This window comes from Apostichopus japonicus, chromosome 20 (assembly GCF_037975245.1).
Source record: "Apostichopus japonicus isolate 1M-3 chromosome 20, ASM3797524v1, whole genome shotgun sequence".
NCBI lineage: Eukaryota > Metazoa > Echinodermata > Holothuroidea > Aspidochirotida > Stichopodidae > Apostichopus > Apostichopus japonicus.
This window is the reverse complement of record NC_092580.1, coordinates 28,665,196-28,678,205: the sequence shown is the minus strand read 5'-3', so window position 1 is coordinate 28,678,205 and position 13,010 is coordinate 28,665,196. Positions and strand designations below refer to the sequence as shown.

The window sequence follows — 13,010 nt, the reverse complement described above, 5'->3', positions numbered from 1 at the left end:
ATGTATTTCCTTTCTTCCCTTCCCCTCCATGATTTTTTTTATCATTTAGATATCTTTCTTTAATGTGATGTGTGAGCCAAATGTCAATAAAGCCAGCTTTACTTTATATAGGGCTGAGCAGCATCTCCAATTTGTCTATACTTTGTCTAGTAGTCTAGCCAGCTCAACAAGAAAGAATAACGCAGAGAAGACCTACAATATATTTGTAGACAGTAGGAAACCTTGAATTAGTCTCCCTCCTGATTGATTTTTAAGCAAGAATGTCGAGCCCGAGGGGAAAAGTAATATTCTGCTGTTAAGATTGAATGTTCAGACATTAGATATTTTTTAAGTTGGTGGACACAAAGATTGTCATAGATATAAACCAAAAAATGAACATTGCTATTAATCTAATATTACTCTCAGTAATAGATATCCTTTTTTAGATTTAAGGGTTTGTATTAAAAAAAAGTACAAGTTATGGATTATTAAAAGGAAGAGAATTCAGACAAAAGTGCAACAAATATAATTTGCTAAAGAAATTTCTTGGTCCAACTCGTGTTCTCATATCTTTTGTTTTGTTACAGGGAAAATAAAAATAGCTAAATTTGATTAGGAATACTTGATTACACAAGTATGTATTTTGCACTTTTTTCACATTTTTGGCCAATGTTTACAGGATACATTGCCTTGAACATTTGTGGCAAGTATGCACCTCATCACATCAGTGCAACAGTGTGTGATTTTTAAAGATAAAATGGATATTAAACAGAGTCGAAGGATAGATATATATGCAGAGCAAGTGGCAAGAATCGCATTGGTCCAATACACATCTTAATACTCTTTTTCAAAATTTTGCAAATTCTCTTTGCATTTTGTTATCATTGTCACTGATGCAATGTAAGTCAGGTAAAGATAAGAAATAAAAACAACAACAAAAAACAAACACAGGAATCTAATGATAGCAATTTTTTATAACAAAGAATTATGGCATCGTTTGCCAATAGTATTATTATAGGAATAACATATGAGCAACTACATGCAGTTGTAGGAGATATCTCTGATAGCTTGACAAAGATTTACGCCAAATGACTAAATTTTCGAATTTATTCTAAAGTATCGATCAATTTCCATGTTCCAACCGCCCTGTCTCAAGCTTTCATCTATAAAGTCATCTTCAAAAGAATTAAAACCATCAGATATTTGAAAACCTACCATTTCATTTATGAATGCTAATTCATCTCTGTAAATGAAATATCTAAATTTGCTGCCCTTTTGATTGTTTTAATCTTTGCATCTTTTAGCAATTATTCTAACCTGTTGTATTCACAACTACAGTATGTACTTCAAGTGCCAGGTTCTCTAACTCCTTTAAAAGTGAAAGGGACAAAAAGGCAAAATAGTACGCTTTATCAGCTAAAAGTCATTTTACTTCCTGAGGCCAAGTCTCCATCACTTGGAGGCTTCCTTCAATCTATACAATAATATGGCAGTGTGATGATACTATCCAAAGAGAAAAAAAACAGAATTGAAGCAGTCAAAAAATATCTACAAATTCATGCAAAAACCTGTTTCAGACTAAGGGCCTCGTGAGGCCGTCTCTAAGGGCGCATTTTTAAGGTGATGAAATTTTCTGTTTTGCTTGCTTTGTAACATTTTGCAAAACTATGTCAATTTTCCTCTAGATCGAGCAATGGAGAGAGCTTTGGTAAAGCTTAATTCCAAATGAGCACATATATGCTGAATAGAATCGGTAGGGTTACAGCATGACAGTGATGTTGTTATGGAAGGGAATCTAGAAATTTGGATAAAATAGTGGGAAATTGCGTGAATAGCATAAAAATCAGGGCAGAATTAAACAGGTGACATTATCGCCCAAAAATGATGGTAAAGACTCATCCTGGAAAAGGTTTAGGGCTTGTAACTACCGTATTTACTTCACTCCTCTCTTACCTGTCTCCCACTCCACATCTGCACTATCCCATCTACCTAACTACACATTGGAACGTTTTAGCTCTGCGCCCTGCCCCCTTCCCTGGGCACCGCCCACTTACACCTCCTTCTGAATCTACCATTCAGGAAGAACACTACACTTTTCGTGAGCAATAGGGGAAACATTAGGAAAGAGTATGATATGAGGTACCCTACATGATTGGTGAAAATGTTTCGGATTATTAGCTTCCTTCTGGAGACACTGTTTCTTGAGGCTCAATACTTTAAGGAGACACAAACCCACTATCATCTTTAGCTTATATGATAGAAATCTTTTTGATGAATAACTCCATCAAACAGCTAAGAAAAATGTTGCATTATGGAGATATTCCAGGTTTTACCAAGTTGTTACCAGGGGCTATCATGTTGTGTGTTTGTGATGTCATAATGCCACAAGGATCTGAAACCTTTTTACTGTCCCTTTTCTTTTCCTTCTTCATATTTTCAACTATAATGTTAACATTGTTGACACTGAAACAAACCAATGTCATAATGAGATCACATTGATAACTTCAGTATAGTTTAAAATGCAGCATTTGCAAAACCCAATCTCCATTATTGAAAATAAAACATTGTAATAAATAAAGGAAATTATACACCAATTGAAGCACTTGTGGCTTGATGATGTCATGTTTAGACTTGTTTAGACATGTTTAAATCTTCCTCCTAAATTGTGTGTGTGTGTGTGTGTAAAGGAACAGTGAAGCTTTAATATCTCCCATTGAATGGAATAAGATGTTCCCTATCTGTTTGTCATCTCTATCACACAGACCAATGATGATGGTTGTTGGGTTTGTGTCTTCTTCTAAGAACTTGGGTTTTTCTTTCTTCAAAACTCAAAAATCCAAGTAATATTATGATTTGGTACAAATAGAAAGTTCTTTGATCAATTTTTTAGGGTCAGCCATGCAGACAACCTATGAAAGTAAACAAGTAAAAAAACTAGATTGTGAACTATAGTGTCACTTTGAAATCTAGTGGCTACTGGTTGGTCAGGAAAAAAAGTCAAGTTGCAATGAAAACCTTACAATATATATCCTGTTGATAGGCTAGCAGAACTACTTTAATGTAGGCGTAGGGTGAAGACTGTGCAAAACAAGGTGGGAATTTTGTTTAAACATGAAATTTCACTATACCTCTTTTTGCCCTCTATATTCTGTTATTTACCAAGCTAGGTTTATAATGAGCAAAGTGAAGAGGCTTGAAAACAACATATTTATGATATCTGTTGTAACTTGATATATTCCTCATGTTCCTAAATTGTTCATGGCTTTCTAAATTATAAATAACTTCCATATGATTGCCAAACTATACGACAGCAAATAAATTAAGAAATAAAAAGACAGTTTCTAGGTTTATAATAAAAAGTGAAGAGGCTTAAACGATATTTTTATGATATCTGTTGTAACTTGATATATTCCTCATGTTCCTAATATGTCCGTGGCATTCTAAATTACACTAACTTCCATATGATTGCCAAACCATAGGACAGCAAATAAATTTTTAAAAAAAAGACAGTTTCTAGCTTTATAATAAACAGTGAAGAGGCTTAAACAATTTTTTTTATGATATCTATTGTAACTTGAGATATTCCTCATGTTCCTAAAATGTTCATGGCTTTCTAAATGATCAGTAACATCCATATAATTGCCAAACCTTTGGACAGAAAATAAATTAAGAAATAAAAAGACAGTTTCTAGGTTTATAATAAAAACTAGAGAGGCTTAAACAATATTTTTATGATATCTATGGTATCTTGAAATATTCCTCATGTTCCTAATATGTCCATGGCATTCTAAATTATAACTAACTTCCATATGATTGCCAAACTATACGACAGCAAATATTGAATAAATTAAGAAATAAAAAGACAGTTTCTAGGTTTATAATAAAAAGTGGAGAGGCTTAAACAATATTTTTATGATATCTGTTGTAACTTGAAATATTCCTCATGTCCAAACTTAAGAAATAAAGAGGCCAATTCTTTTTGGCAAAAAAACTGAGTCTCTATGCAGTGCAGTACATGAACAATACCATTGCTATCAGTGAATTAAGTACAAGGCTGAAGTGCAAATCAATACCGGCGAGTATATTCATCGTTGAGAAGATATTGAGCTGTAGCAACTCAGTGGGCACTAATAGGCGCGAGTGACGCTGAGGGTGTTTGCAACTCAGTGGGCACTAATAGGCGCGAGTGACGCTGAGGGTGTTTACAGACAGTATCATATGTTTACAGATGGAGAGTTTGCAGATAGACTAATAGCTAATAAATGTAGTTTAACGCTTTATGGTCTGACACATTCACTAGATTGTGAATTAAGCTGTTGGCTGGGTACAGAGGTACAGAGAAATTCATCTAACCAATGGCCGGTGTGGTCAAATATATATACATGAACCTTTGTAATTTCCTTCCTGCATTGAGATACCTTAATTACCAATATATTGACAGGCACACACGTATCCACACTAAACACACTATACACACTATGCACACTATGCACACTATACATACTACACACTATACACACCATACACACTATTGAAAACGTAATATATATATATATTTATAATTGAAACACTACACACTATACACAATATTGAAAACAAAATATATATATGTACTATTGACTATACACACACTATACACACTATTGAAAACGTAATATATATATAATTGAAATTGTAGTGTGTTGGAAATCCTGAACAGTGAAAGAACTTCCAGCCTCCACCGGGATTCGAACCCGGGGCCTCCCGCTTTATATGCGGAAACCCTAACCACAGAGTAGGCTGATTGTATGTCCAGAGGTTTGAAACCGGTTAGGAAGGTTGTAATTCCACTGTAGGCATCTTTCACCTGTATCAAACAATACTAGTTCTGTTTTTGGTGACATATTTGCCTTATTCTTGATATCAAACATGATGCTAACCAACTCGAAGTCATTTGTGATTCCTAAAGTCGGATCTCGTAGGAGATACTTTTATATAGTTGGCTGGTGATCGCTCAACGCGTGAAACTGAGTAACAATTAAGTCGTGTTCCACTAGTCTCAACTAATTCTCACCTATACCTCTGCGCCAAGATAGACACCAACCAAACAAAGGATATATGGAGCTGAGAAAGGAACCAGCTGGTTCCGAAATATTCTGGAAATAAATTACTTTGTTGGATTTCAAGAACTTACCTAGATGCAACCATCTGTTTTGTTATTTTTGGGTGGGGGGTTGGTATTTTTTTTTTGTGGTATACTTTGTATATTCTTCAATTCCGACACAGGGATTTTCTATATAGATACATATGTATATATATATATATATATATATATGTATATGTGTGTATTCTAGCAATCTTCATTTTATTGTACCAATCCTAAACTTTCCATGGGAAATCAATTATGCATTTCATCTCTGATATATGCATACAGTAGCATAGATATATATCTTCTGTGTAATAATTGAATCCAACAGAGTGTACAATTAAATCATTGTTATGTGATCCAGCTAAAGCTATGGTGTTCAAAGTATTTTATCATCCTCTCTATTGACTTTTTCTTTGCTCTTATGTAACGTCTGCTTTTCACTGGCTCAGAATTCTATAATTGTGCACTGTGTACAGGGCATTTTATCATTTTCTTGGCATTTAACATTTAGAATGAACCTCAATCCAATTGCAACTTACATCAGGAAAATGCATTTATAGCGCTTTTAAAATTTAAAATTATACACATATATATATGTTAAATTTTAAGAATTTGTATATATAATTTTTTATTTCCCATTTGCAGTTTTTATACAATTAATTGTCAGATTGTAAATAACAAATTTTCTACCCTATTTATACCTTACATTATCGATTTGTATATATTTGTGTATCATGTTTGTATGTATTTTACTGTAAAGCGCCTTAGAGCAATTTCTGATTGGAAAAGGCGCTATAGAAATTTGTATAATAATAATAAGTATTTCACCACAAAAAAATTATCCATAATTTTATTCATTTTCCTTTTTTGTGTTTTTGGCAGCTGGACAATGCAGACGAACAAGCTTCTCAAATACGGAGAGAGCTGGATGGAAGACTTCAACAAGCAGAGACTCTGGCTAGGGTAACTATATTATTTAGTGTTCCCTTCACTTACTGATGATTTCTTCAAAGACTGATCCAATGATATGGCAGAATTTATTTCAACCCTCTCTTAATTACTTTCCAGACTAAATCCTAATAGTCTCTCCAATCAATATATATATATATATGTATATAATATGCATTCCAATCTACCTATCCTATGAAATTTGGTAATAATTTTAGCACTATGCCCCCACTTACCCACCTCCAGGTCAATGTTCACTTGTCTTTCTTCCATCTACCGTCATACCATCATACAGTCAGCTTTATCTGGCTCAATCAACATCTTGTACGTAAACTAGTACACTTCCAGACGGATAGTGTAGGTATCAGTCCGATTCAGAGACCCATAATGCACCATTCTATTACATCATACAGTCAGCTTTATCTGGCTCAATCAACATCTTGTACGTAAACTAGTACACTTCCAGACAGATAATGTAGGTATCATTCCGATTCAGAGACCCATAATGCACCATTCTATTACATCATACAGTCTGCTTTATCTGGCTCGATCAACAGCTTGTACGTAAACTAGTACACTTCCAGACGGATAATGTAGGTATCATTCCGATTCAGAGACCCATAATGCACCATTCTATTACATCATACAGTCAGCTTTATCTGGCTCAATCAACATCTTGTACGTAAACTAGTACACTTCCAGACGGATAATGTAGGTATCATTCCGATTCAGAGACCCATAATGCACCATTCTATTACATCATACAGTCAGCTTTATCTGGCTCGATTAACATCTTGTACATAAACTAGTACACTACCAGACAGATAATGTAGGTATCATTCCGATTCAGAGACCCATAATGCACCATTCTATTACATCATACAGTCTGCTTTATCTGGCTCGATCAACAGCTTGTACATAAACTAGTACACTTCCAGACAGATAATGTAGGTATCATTCTATCACAGCCATACTTTCAATTTAGGTCAATTTGGAAACTGATACTATAATACAGAGACCCACAATGCATCATTCTTTATTACATACATATAAGTGAGCTTCGGGGAGACTGCGTTTCGTGTAACGTGTTACAATACAACCGATGTAAATCAGCTTAATAGCTTCTGAGCCTCTCAGAGTTATACTCTGCTTGAAATTTCCTCTCTAGATCCATCCTTGATGATAATGAAACATTATTCTGCGGTCGCCGCATTCAACTCCGGCAGTAAATTGCAAAGTCGGGTCTAATTCTTGAGGCAATTACTCGACCTACATCGATAAGCACATTGAAAACACGTACTAGTCAGGTAGCTAGAACTTACTGTACCAGCCTACCAAACCTACCACTGAGTAATTTATTAATATTTTAAAGAAACAGAAAGACATGTAATAGCTATAATATGATTACACCAAGCACTGCAGCAAGCTATAAATTATTCAAAATTCTCTTATTTTTTCATGTCTTTTTTCTTCTTCTTCTTTAATGAATGATACAAGAGACTAGTAGCATTTAACTAATACTTGATGGAGTATTATCATCTAGTTTTATATGGGAAAATATATAATACGTGCGGCTGTTCCTTCATATTTTCCGTCGTTATGACCTTTGTACCTTCCAGAATTTACATATTTCATTGTTTCTAATTCAACAAGGTGATACTAATTGTCACAAGTGTCGTCTCCATATTATGGCATATATGCGACAAATTGCTAAAAAATTTCAGAACATGAGAATTGGGATTCAATAGACCTTGTCACATTACCAGATGTTTAAAGGTATTTTAAGAAAAAGGATAAATTAGATGATTCAAGTATAAATTGATTATTGGTATAAAAAACCTTTGAAGTCTTTCCAATGTATTTTATACACAATATTTGTAGCCCACACATTAAGTATCTGAAATGAAATTCATGTGGTTGAGTCTAAAACACATTTTCCAGGCTTGGATATGTGACATTAATACTAAACTTGTATATATGTAATGATCTATACTACATTGTACAGATCAAGTAGCTGTACTTGCTCTCTTAGTAAAACAATTACCATCTGTATCTAAGTAAATTAAACACAAAAAAAAATAACTTGGGAGTGTTATTGACCTTTGCTTTCTTTTCCCAGAAGCTTCTTGCAAATTCCTGGACACCATCTGTTATGGTGTTGTTATTCATGTACACAGAATCTGCTGTCCTCCGTTTTTGAAATGAAATCTATATCATCAAAGATAAAGGCGAAAGGAGCTTGCCTGCTTCCTGTAATAAGTAACCGTAGTATTAGATGTTGAATAACAAAGAGTTTATCCCAGGGATCACTTCTGCCATAGTACATAAAGTGTAAATAAACTCAAAGTACAATTTATCAGTAGTGAAGTGAAATAGTTAATAATCTACCCCGGGTGATGAAATGGGTCGATGCTTCTTAAATACATGGAGGAGAGAGAGACAGTCAGAGAGATATAATATTTATCTCAGAGTATATTGAGCCGTGTCCAGAATTGATACTGAACATTTCAATACTGGTCATTATTACGGTTTTGGAAGAGATGTTTATTTTCATGTCGAAGATATTTTCATTGTTTCAAATAGATTTGTAATAGGCCCATTTCAAATAGATGTGTACAGTATAGGCTTTCTGTATGCCCCACAATGGACAGTTGCTTATAAATTGATATTATTTGGTAATAAATATTTCTTAATTGCTGTAGACATCTCTTTTAAATTTGAGACTAGTCTAAAAATGGCAGAGACTGTTTATGATAAGAGGGATGGTGTGAAATTGAAATGATGTTACATACAACAATTTGCATCATTGTATTGTGTCCTTTACCTTTAATGTTGCATAATTTATCCAACAGTCATCAATCTGTTATTCCGCACGAATTATGTCTGAATTCTCATAAAGATTCATTTGCAGCAGTTTATCTCTTGATAGAAGGAAGAGAGCAGTAAATATTGGCCTTTGGTGACCCATTTTATGTCATTCTAGCATTTCTGGTGGTAATAATGATTGACTTTGCTCAAGTACGGTCATATATATGTAAGACACTTTGAATGGTAAAATGAGAAGGAAGGGCAATGACAGAAGGGGTCGGACTATAGAGGGCGCACTGTGTTAAATGATTATCAGGACATTCTAGGCACGGTAGAATGTAGTGCTAATGTTGTGAGGAGACAGGTAAGCTTGTCACTCGAAAAAATATCCAAACCAGTAAGTTTTGGGATTTTAGTTCTAAGTCCAATTAGGTTCTTAAAGGGATGTTCAGTTTTTGCAGCTGCCATCTGTAATTGAGATCCATTGATTGAACCAAAATATTCACTGATTTCCAGTCTCTGAGCCATGTTTTCTACGTCAAGTCACATTTATCATCCTCACCAAGATTTCTGGGAAATGCATATCTTCGTTCAAGGACGATAGTAAATTAAGGTCATGCATTAGCTAATTTAGTTTCGCTCATTTTGGTTCTCAAATGTTCAGGAGCAGATATATACATGTCAGGGTTGTTGCTATGGAACAAAACAAGACTGTCAGTGAGATTTTATGGCCATGACATGACAGTTTTATGGGAGAGGTGGAGGGTGGGGGGGGGGCCAGTTTCAGAGTTGGGTCGGGGGATATGATGTCTACCATGTGGGAATACTTGTTTACTTTATTTTTACTAATGTTGACAGTGTTGTGGAAAGCCATAAGTTTCTCAAAACTTAAAACCTTTTGTAAATAATTGTCATAAAAACCCTTAGATCCTGTACTATATTATACTTTTTGATGAAAAAAAAGCAATAAATTTCTTTGCCAATGATTGCATCGTTATAGTAAAATCATGGTCTCACTTTGGAGGTAGATGGGGTCAGGGGGGTTGGGGAAAGAAGGGGACATGTAAATGGGAGCTGTTTACCTCTATTTGCCCCTGTACCCTAACCAGATTCCCCACTGTAGTATAGATCATGGATTTTGAGCAGTTCAATCTACTGATGACATCAGTTAGTCAGTGTTTTTTTATTTATTTATTTCTTTCTTTTTTATAGTAAAATGTATCTTACTTTCATTACAAAACAACACAATTAAATGCGGAGATGCAAGAATATTACAAACGCTCTTTGAATATGTCACAACAATATTTTAGAACTGAAACCCACATTCATCATATGTAAATGATATTTAGATGTAAGGAGTGATGTGACTTTGTAACCAAAACAGTAGCTTTAAGTCAAAATATTGGTTTGAATTATCCTTGTAGACCAAACGAGGTCCTAAGTTTATGGTCAAGGAGATGGAGATGATGTACGTGGAGGAACTAAGATCGGCAGTGAGCTTACTAATGGCAAACTTGGAGAGTTTACCCGTATCCAAAGGCAACACAGACTCTAAATATTCTTTACAAAAGCTGAAAAGGTAAGATATACAGTAAAAGATTTAATTGTGTGATGATGATAAATATTCTGTGATTAATTGTAGATCTATCAGGTTAATTGTTTTTAACGGTCGTCCAATGGTCAAAGACGACCAAATTTCTGTCCAGACAACGAAACTCAGCTTTGGTGCTTGTGCGGTGAACACACAGCCGATAATGTTGAATACAGATTTACAATGTAGCTAAATTCCACCAAATAGGTAAAATGATAAACTGGTATATCGCCCTCAACCAACTGGTGTTTGGGAAATAAAACAAAAATAGTGTAAGGCCTCTGATCCACCGTAAGGTGGGTTGTTGTTTTATTTGACAATCCTACACTGCATATACTACTGCACATATACATGTTAGTCAGTCTTTTTTATTTGCTATTTTCTTGGACAACCCAGTTAGCTCTTTAAACAACAAAAGAGTAAGACCCGATTGTCTTATCAGTAAAAATTCCTTTAAAATTGGCGATGTAAATGGTATTCATATTAGTATATTCATCAGCAGCGATCATGTGATGCAGGTTTTTGGTTGTTAAATTTGGGAGCACAATACAAATTTTGAGGGTATTTTTTATAACATATTTTTAAGAACATTTGTTTTATATTCTTGCTTTGCATTAGTTTGTTATCCAGCTTTTGAGGAATTTTCAGATGCTGCTTTGGGGAGGGGTAGGGAGCAGGACAGGGGAAGGGGAAGGAGAAGGGTGGTATTTGGGAGATAGATATAGAGATGACAATGTAGATAGTTAGGACTTTCAGTGCTCAAAGTAAATGTTAGTTAATATGCTCTTCTTATATAATACTGTACATCACAGAGCATAATTGCAATTTCAAATTCAATTTCATCTCCCATGGGAGCATACTGTTTTCAGTCGGAAATGAAGGGTTCCAAGACAGTGATCCACTCCAGATAAGTATGTGATGTGATGACCCTTAGCAACAGAGATGTAAGCGTATGTTTTTAATAATACCATGTCGGTTATTTATGTAATAAATAACACCATTTTAATTCTCCAGAGCTCAAAACACCACCATGTCAATGATGGAGGTAACAGAGGATTCAGAGCCGACCCTCTCAAAGTCTGATGTAGTCTTATCGTTTTCACTAGAGGTATGGTAAATCACTTCTTTTAGCTATCTCTGTACAACTTTCCCCATGTACCCAATGTACATTAGTGTACAATTAGTGTGCAATTATTGAAATACATCTTTGGTTACTACTCCCTTCTGTAGACTATTAACACAGACATTTTTCTTTTTCTGCAATCTTATTGACTCATGTCGTTCGATGTGAGTCTAGACTGGTGATAACTGCCTTCTGACAGCAGAGTCTGTAATCGTTGTCCATCTCTTGCTTTTTGGGGCAAATTGTCTCTATTTCACAAAAACTACCAAATTGTCCATAGTGTTTCAACTGGTGTGTCTTCAGTGTATAGTTTTGACTCTCTAGTTTATTCTGGGCAATACTGGTAATCTTGCACAATATGCTACTAAACTAAGGTTTACTGATAATAATATATATGTGATGGAAACAATTTAAGAAACCCAAACCAAAATGCAAAACCAACTAGATTCAATTGATGGAAAACACACCAATAGAAATAGAAAGTTGGGCGCAGAACAAATAGTGACCCAGCAGTGGGTAAATAAGTGTGAAGTAATAAAATCATGATCCATATTTGTATGCTGAATAGATCAGAGTGTGTTTTTATCAGTTACAGACATAGACAACAATAAGTGGCTTTCTTTTCATGGTATGTGAACAGTGAACCATTATAGATGGTACAATGCACTCGACAACAGTCGATTCAGCTACATTATTGCTCAGGTTCTAGTTAATACTGAAGTACAATGGTCCTCTTACAATGGTACTTACTGTGTTGGTACAATGGTCCTCTTACAATTGTACTTACTGTGTAGGTACAATGGTCCTCTTACAATGGTACTCAATGTGTAGGTACAATGGTCCTCTTACAATGGTACTCACTGTGTAGGTACAATGGTCCTCTTACAATGGTACTTACTATGTAGGTACAATGGTCCTCTTACAATGGTACTTACTGTGTAGGTACAATGGTCCTCTTACAATGGTACTTACTGTGTAGGTACAATGGTCCTCTTACAATGGTACTTACTGTGTAGGTACGATGGTCCTCTAACAATGGTACTTACTGTGTAGGTACAATGGTCCTCTTACAATGGTACTTACTGTGTAGGTACGATGGTCCTCTTACAATGGTACTTACTGTGTAAGTACAATGGTCCTCTTACAATGGTACTTACTGTGTAGGTATAATGGTCCTCTTACAATGGTACTTACTGTGTAGGTACAATGGTCCTCTTACAATGGTACTTACTGTGTAGGTACAATGGTCCTCTTACAATGGTACTTACTGTGTAGGTACAATGGTCCTCTTACAATGGTACTTACTGTGTAGGTACAATGGTCCTCTTACAATGGTACTTACTGTGTAGGTACAATGGTCCTCTTACAATGGTACTTACTGTGTAGGTACGATGGTCCTCTAACAATGGTACTTACTGCGTAGGTACGATGGT

At 35.0% G+C, this 13,010-nt stretch overlaps 2 protein-coding genes across 10 annotated transcripts in view; both read left to right on the top strand.

Moving 5' to 3' along the window:
- Positions 1–13,010, top strand: part of LOC139961242 (ubiquitin carboxyl-terminal hydrolase BAP1-like) — a 228,619-nt gene that overhangs the window by 114,242 nt on the left and 101,367 nt on the right. The gene's annotated exons all lie outside the window — the stretch shown is intronic.
- The window catches only part of LOC139961241 (calcium-dependent secretion activator 1-like), a 100,051-nt gene that overhangs the window by 45,856 nt on the left and 41,185 nt on the right, over positions 1–13,010 (top strand). For all 9 annotated transcript variants that reach the window (XM_071960317.1, XM_071960316.1, XM_071960318.1 and 6 more), the window contains exons 4-6: positions 5,990–6,070; positions 10,288–10,442; positions 11,469–11,562. In XM_071960317.1, coding sequence (XP_071816418.1) covers positions 5,990–6,070; positions 10,288–10,442; positions 11,469–11,562 — 330 coding nt within the window. The remainder of the gene's footprint in view (positions 1–5,989; positions 6,071–10,287; positions 10,443–11,468; positions 11,563–13,010) is intronic.